General features: G+C 30.8%; 1 protein-coding gene across 1 annotated transcript; it reads left to right on the top strand.

Moving 5' to 3' along the window:
- The first annotated feature begins 4,615 nt into the window (after nucleotides 1-4,615).
- LOC142327672 (uncharacterized) lies at nucleotides 4,616-6,973 on the top strand. Its single transcript, XM_075370905.1, has one exon. The coding sequence runs from the start codon at nucleotides 5,271-5,273 to the stop codon at nucleotides 6,525-6,527; it is 1,257 nt and encodes a 418-aa protein (XP_075227020.1). The 5' UTR covers nucleotides 4,616-5,270; the 3' UTR covers nucleotides 6,528-6,973.
- The last annotated feature ends 943 nt before the right edge of the window (nucleotides 6,974-7,916 follow it).

Here is a 7,916-nt window from a genome sequence, read left to right as displayed (position 1 = left end):
ATTTATATCATCAAATGCCTGACATTGATCTGGTACTAATTTAGGAAGATTAATATTTACAAATTCTTACTGTTCATCAACATCAAAAGAAAGTCTTAACATTTTATCATAAGCATTAATAGCTTCTTGATTATCACGTGTTTGGTAAAGATAAACTGAAATTGTATAAGTATTTCTCATTTGCCATGTAATGGCAGTATCTTCAGTGTCAGTGAGACCTCTATTCAATATTTCATTTGAAATTGTAATCTCAGTATCATTGGTTTGAAGTTTGATTTTGATATAAAATATCTACAAAAATCGTTGTGGAACATTTCCCACAATATGTTCATTTGTGCAGGATGGCAAAAAACTAATTTAATTGCAAATAATTCTCTCAATTTAGCCGAAGACTTAACAGGTAGAAGCATCAGCAAGCGTGTCTTTCCAGTGATTATCATTTTCCAATAAGCCAAGTGCAATGCAAGCAACTTTATATGTTTAATGTAGCACACCATCAACAGTTTTCAAGTAATCAAAAGATGGGTGCTTTAACATTATGCAATAACATATGCAGATGAAAGAATTCACTTTGGTTTGAATGAATTGTATATACTCTACCCAGAGGAGCATCCTTTTAGATTCCACGAAGTCCTTCAATGTTAGTTCCACACTTTCTTCTGCTAAACTAGTTATTATTATAGATATAGTATCTAGGAAATTCACTGGCAGCTTACGCTCTTGGGAATAAGTAGACTGAATTTAGTGCAACAAGTCCACCTGGTAGCATCTCGGCCTTTCATCTGGAGGTCCCAGTCAGACATGGCATTTTCACATGCTACATATTATTCATCTGATCCTCTGAAGCAATACCTAACGATGGTCCCAGAGGAAAAAAAATTGGTGAAGCCACCTAGCAGAGAGCCAATATACTACATAAAAAGTTGTAGCAAGAGTGCCACATATCCACCGCCTAGCCCTGTCTAGTGGTTAACTTGTCATTACAAATCAGCTGATTTTGAAGTCGAGAGTTCTAAGGTTCAAATCCTAGTAAAAGCAGTTCTTTTATGTGGATTTGAATACTAGGTCATGGATTGTTCTTTGGTGGTTGGGTTTCAGTTAACTACACATGTCAGGAACGGTCGACCTGAGACTATACAGTCATAAGTACTACACTTCATTTACATTCATATATATCAACCTCATTCATTATTGTTTTTTTGATGAATTATCTGTAATTCTTCTTAGTTATACCAAGCAACATGGGTCAAAATTTGGTTGCAATTGATCAGGTAGGTTTTTGTTTATCCCAAACAATAAAAAGACCTTTCCTCTTTATACAGAGTGTCCCGTATAAAACGCAACCCATCAATCGCTCTTCCATGAAATTTCAAAAGACAAGCTTACTCCCTTACTCGTAACTGAAATGGACTCGTCCAACATCTGAACATCGTGGTGACGCAGTATAACACTACCGACAGTAATAACAATGCAATCATAACTTTCAGTGTATTGCTAGAGACAAGATGGTGTTTTCGCTAGACGAACGTGGTTTCATTGTTGAGTCGTTAAGTACGAAATCAGTGGTTGCAGTGCAAGATTTGTTTCGCCATAAGTACCCAGATAAACCAGCTCCTAACAAAACATCGGTATTAAGGTTAGTCGCAAAATTTAGAGGGACCGGTTCTGTTAATAACAAGGAACACAAAAGATCTGCGTCGGTGTTGAATACAGATACAGTCGCTGAAATCAAAGACCGATTACTCGCCTCGCCTAATAAATCGATTAGACGTTTGTCTGCTGAAATTAATTTGTCTAAATCGACTGTTCTTCGGTTGACCAAACGATTACAATTACGACCTTATCGCATTCAAACGGTTCATCGACTTCTTGAGCCCGACAAAGAAAAACGGCTACAATGTTGTCAACGGTTTCGTCGATTTCTGCGTGAGGGAATTAACATTATGGATTCGTTATTTTTCACAGATGAAGCACGGTTTGATTTGGATGGCTACGTAAACAGCCAAAACAGTAGAATTTGGAATACTGAAAATCCCCACGTTTATCACGAAAAACAATTACACCCGTAGAAGTCGGGCGTGTGGTGCGCGATATCGCGGAAGAAAATAATCGGTCCTATTTTTTTCGAGTACACCATTAATGCAGAACGATATCAGGATATTTTATTTCAGTTCATTGCACTCTTGTTAGAGGAAGACAGACACTGCTGGCGACATCGCACTACGTAGGTTCAACTTCTGATTTAGTCGAGGAATTCTTTGGTAATCGTGTTATCGGTTGAGGCTTGTGGCCACCAAGATCTCCAGATTTGACTGCGGCGGATTTTTTTCTACGGGGTTACCTCAAAGAAAAAGCCTACAGCAACAATCCACGAACACTTGAACAATTGAAAGGCAATATTGAACAAGCTGTATTAAATATCCAGCCACAAACTTTGAAAAAAGTTGCAAGAAACGCTGTAAAAAGAATTGAAGCTTCTATTCAAGAAGATGGCGGCCACTTCCAACATTTACTCTAAATGTAAGGTAATAGATGGTAATAATAAAGATTACATTTACACATGCCTTTTTATTATTTCAATACCTACCAATATAAGGTTGGGTTGCGTTTTATATGGGACACTGTATAATAGTATAGATTACAATATGAAGATTTTTATTTTAATTAATTAAAATTTTAAAGTACTGAATGTTAGTAATAATAAATAACTTAGTGTTACCTGTGTTCTAATTCTCTTTGCACACTTAATTTAAATTAAAAATATATAATTGAGCAGTTTAATTTTGATTAATATATATATATAAACCATCAGGTAGACACTAAACTATCAGATAATTGTATAAAAAGAGGTAAAAACACCATAATATACCTTTGAGTGCTATGCTCATTAACAAGATTGTTTAAAACAAAAATATTAAGTTAAAAGTTTTATATTTCAATTATTTTGACAATTCAGTGTTTATAACAATCTCTTCTTCAATAGCAGGTAATAGAATAATTTAATATTCAGTAATGTGCAACACTAACAGTTCAACTAACATTAAAATGTATTAGCCCTACATTCTGTCTGCTTATTTATTAATTAGGATTTTATTTTTACATTTATTGATATTTTCTAAAAAAGATTAATTATGTCACTTTTCACATATTTGTTAACTTGACTGATGTGTTTTCAATATGTTCTCTTGATATTCAGCACAATTGAAACAATGGGTTGGAGGAAAAAGTTTATTCATATTTTAATGCAAAAGTAAAACAAAATATTTTATATTTCAAATGAAGTTTTCTAAATCATATATGTGCCAGCAGTTTTTGATTGACCACCTTTTACCATTTTTGAGGTAAAACCATAATTCCATCACTACAGAACTTGTTTTCTGGATGAAATAAGTGACAAGAGATTTTCACAGGCCAACTGAACCCTTTTTTTATACCTGTTTTGTTCTGTACTGACATATACTTTTCATTCAGATAAAATTCTAATCTGTTGAACAGTATTCTTTTAAATATTTAAGAATGTTGAAACAAACCTTCAGGCCTGTAATTTTCTGTCTCTTGTTGAACTTACGAAGTCTTATTCTCGCTACTTTTAATTTTTCAATAACTCATGCTTTAAGTGTGACAACTAAACCTACTGAGCCTACAATATTTCAAAAAAAAGATTGCACATGATATTTCACCTATATCACAAGGTTTATTATTTTTAGTACCTATTGATTGTTTTTCCTTTGATGATTTCTAAGTCCATTATAGAATAATAAAGGCTACCCTTAAATTTGAATCTTAATGTTGAATATTATTTCTTTACAGTTTTACAATACTCATTACATCTTGGAGGACATTTTGTTGATTGGATGATTGAAAGTAAAATGCCAAAATTACTAATACGTCTGTAATTGGTGAAGTTTACCTGGATGTTATTTCCTCTATTATTGACAAATGACCATGCAATTTTTACAGTAAAAATCAATTTGTCACAAGCTAATAGTGTTCCTAATCCAAGTATTACTGATATAAAATTCAGTTGTAAGTTATTCTGTAAATTACTAGTAATTGTATTTAAAAATATTTTCTTTCTATGATTTTAGAAGATATAATGAGCACTCTGTGAACAATATTTGAATAATATATTTATATTCAAAGAGAATGTGTGCATTTTATATCTATTTATTAGAAAGTGGTTAAATACTCGGATTGATAAGTTGAAGGCGCCTAATAGGCGTCCTGTGCCTGAACAAAACAATTTTGAACATTATATAGGTGTACAATATGTTTATAAATAGAAAGATTTTAATTATAAACATATATAAATAAAAATTAGTACAATTATAAGTGCCAATAAAAAATTTGGTGTATAAAATGACACCAAGAAACTCGGTCAAACTTCCTATAAAGTGTTTTGAAATATATTTTCTTCGAGGAAAAACACCAAAAATAAACATTTTTTTGAGTAATCCAATTTTATGTGAGAATATTAGATGGTAATTTGAGTATTTAAATTATGTCACATGAAAAGGCTAAGTATAAATTTGAATATTTATGAAAGATAAGCCTGATTAGTGATTTTTTTTTAATTTACTCAAATTAAAAAGGCGGAGTTTATTAATACTGAAGATTGTAGCTCAGTATTCTGATACGTAATTAAATTTGCTAATAGGTAATTGGAGATGCCAGCCTCCGTGGGACGAGTGGTAGCGTCTTGGCCTTTCATCCGGAGGTCCCGGATTCGCATTCCGGTCAAGCATGGCCTCTCACACGCTATATTTGTCACTCATCTCATCCTCCGAAGCAATACCTAACGGTAGTCCCGGAGGTTAAAAAAAAAAATCCAAATGCCATAGCTCTGCATCTAACTAAAGAAAGTCGAGATCACGAAGAGTACGTATGTAGTGAATCGTAGTGTTTTGAATAGTATGTTGTTTAAGGTGAGATGTTGTATCATTATAGTTAACTGTTGAGATCATTTTTATTATAATTATAAACATGAAAAACTTAATTACTTCATATTCATGTAGATGAATGGAAGTCATAAAAATATTTCTATAAATGGATTAATATTAATTTTGTAGCTGTAAGGTTATGTTTTCTTCAGTTATAGTTACGTCGTATTTGTATTGTATTTTGGAATTACTTTATCAAAAACTGATTATCTTACTAAAAAATAAATCGTAATCTTAAATATATCACATTATTTAGTCTTCGTTCTATGTAAGCGAATCCGTAGGGCCAGAGTGTAATATTTATTATTATCTTATTGCAGAATTTGAATTATGTCTTCCTCAGAACTTGAACAAGTGTGCAGATATTTTATTTCTAAAGATATTAAAATGTCACCCAGCAATGAGTGGCTGAAAGCTTGTATTACATGGTTTAAGTCTGAAAAAGATTCATGTACCATACATGACATACAGGAATATGCATATAGTCAGTTACTCCTTGCCGACCTTAATTCTGTTGCCCAAGAATGTTTACCAAACATTGTTTCTGAAGCTCATACAACTACATTACAAGGAAAATATTTTCTTCAGGTGAATTATTTTATGGATGTTGGTCAGCCTGCATATGTTCAGCATCAAAAATTACTAAAACAGTCATTAATAAACCTTCAAGTTACTGAAGAAAAAGAAGAGAAATGGGAACCAGCGCCAAATAGAATGCTTAAAATGGAAATGACTGATGGTATACATGTTGTTTATGGTATGGAATATACTCCTATTAAAAAATTGAATATAACTATGTTTCCTGGTATAAAAGTAATTGTAAAAGGTCCTGTTGAATGTAGAAGTGGTGTGATTATGCTTCAAGAGAAAAATATTGATGTGTGTGGTGGTGAAGTAGATTCTTTATATAAAGTGAATCATTTTCATCGTATTATTGCAAGGATGTTAAAATTAGATGAAAATTCAATACCAATCTGTGATGACAATGACGATTACGATTCTGCAATAATAATTGAACACCCTGCAGATCAAGGAATGTCAGAACAAAATTTTCCTTCCAAATTGGTTACTGGAACATTACCTTCAACTACTGCTACTTCTTCCGAGATTGCATCAAAAATAAGAGATAACAATTCTGGAATGAATGATGATTTTTTTGCTGACTCTGATATTTTTGTAAATCTTCCTGTTGAAGATATAGTTGAAACTAATACAAGTAATAAAAAGCGATTAATTGAAGTAGATGCTGAAGTTGTTGCATTTAGATCTAAATTATTAATAAAGGATGATAACTGGTATATAATAGTTCGTATAAAAAGCAGTGAGGGTTCAATGAAAGCTTGTTTTGATCCTGATTTATTAGATAGATTAATTGGTTTTAGTCCAACAGAACTTACTTCAAAACATAGTGAAATTGCTGTTAATCCCGCAATAAGGGAAAAACTGAGCAAATTGTTACAAAGAGGACAACAAACAATAAAAGATCTAAAATGCCATATGACTCTAGTTCAAGAAAGTGATAGTGAATTACCCGTAATTATTAGGATAAGTGATGATAATGCTTTTTATGATTCTACATTATCGTAGAATTCTATGTGAATAACTTTTAAAATTTTTGTATATATTCACATTGTTAATCTCTAAAATTATTTATTTTGTTATTGTACATTTTCTATAAAAAAGAACTTATGATAAGGCTCCATAAGGAGAAAAGACCCAGCAAGTTCATGCATATGTTATATACAATCGTATTATAGAATAGTTATTTGTGAATTTTTTTTCGGCCATTGATTTTATTAATCAGTTTTTAAGTTGTAAATTTTTATCTTTTTAAACTGCTGAAGAGATGCAATTTAATTTTGTCTGTTAACAAATTTAAGTAATTCTGTTAATTTTTTTTTTTGTAACGTTTAATAAATTGTGTTGTTTTTAATTATCAATTGAAATATTTAGTATTGATGTATTAAACTAGTTTAATTAGTTTTTGATATTGTTACATGACTTTTTTTATCATATTAAATTAATATTATACTACTTGTGTTCTGTTCTTTTGTCCTTATCAATTGTTTCAACCTCATTCAGTCTACAGTAGTTTTTTTTGACAGCCTATGTTATTTACTGCAGATCAAGTTATGTAGCATAACTATTAACCACGCTGAACTGCAACAAAATATGATAATTCTTTTAATTAGTAAGCATTTAATGACTATTTCAAAACACTGAAATTTTCTTCTAAATGCCTCTTTGAAGCTAATTAGCTGTATTTTAATTAATTGGAGTTACATTTATTTTGTTACAAAACTACTGAAGTATGTAAATAAATAATAAATTCAATTTACTCATTAGGTTTATTCATTTAATGTTGTTTTTGCCAAAGTTGTGTTAGTAAAATATTTTTTAGACTAATCCACCTCATAAGATCAAGGCCCAAACATGGCAATAAGGTATTATGAAAAATGCTAATCCTGACCAGATTCTACCCCAGAATCTTCCAGATGAAATACAAAAATAGTACCTTCACCACGGAGTTTTTCATATATATATTGAACAATATATATATTATGAACAATATATGCATTATGATTTAATTATATGTATTAAACCTCCATGGCGGAGGGTTTCATATTGTTAAAGTGTGTTATGATTTGGTTTTATGTATTGTATGCAAAAATTTTCAGTTAAAATCTGCTTGTGTTGTTTCTACAAAATGATTTGCACAATCTGTTTATGTTGTGCCTAATATCTGTTGTGTTTGTTTTTGAGTGAATCTATGGATATATTTAAAAATGTAAATGTGTATATGTATATATATATATATATATATGTATTGATATTTAAAAAAAATATCTTTATGCATATGACAATATCTATTGTCAGTTTTAATAAAAATAATTTATATGTAACACATAAAATCCAAGAATACTGTACAAGGAATTTGGAAAAAAAAATTAAACATAACGTAGATAAAATATATTA

The sequence above is a fragment of the Lycorma delicatula genome, chromosome 7 (genome assembly GCF_047948215.1).
Source record: "Lycorma delicatula isolate Av1 chromosome 7, ASM4794821v1, whole genome shotgun sequence".
In the NCBI taxonomy this organism is placed as follows: domain Eukaryota; kingdom Metazoa; phylum Arthropoda; class Insecta; order Hemiptera; family Fulgoridae; genus Lycorma; species Lycorma delicatula.
Note: the sequence above shows the minus strand (reverse complement) of the source record. Positions and strands in the feature narration are given on the sequence as shown.

Excerpts from the sequence above, each read along its gene's own strand:
- LOC142327672 (XM_075370905.1), top strand. The coding sequence starts at position 5,271 with ATGTCTTCCTCAGAACTTGAACAAGTGTGCAGATATTTTATTTCTAAA.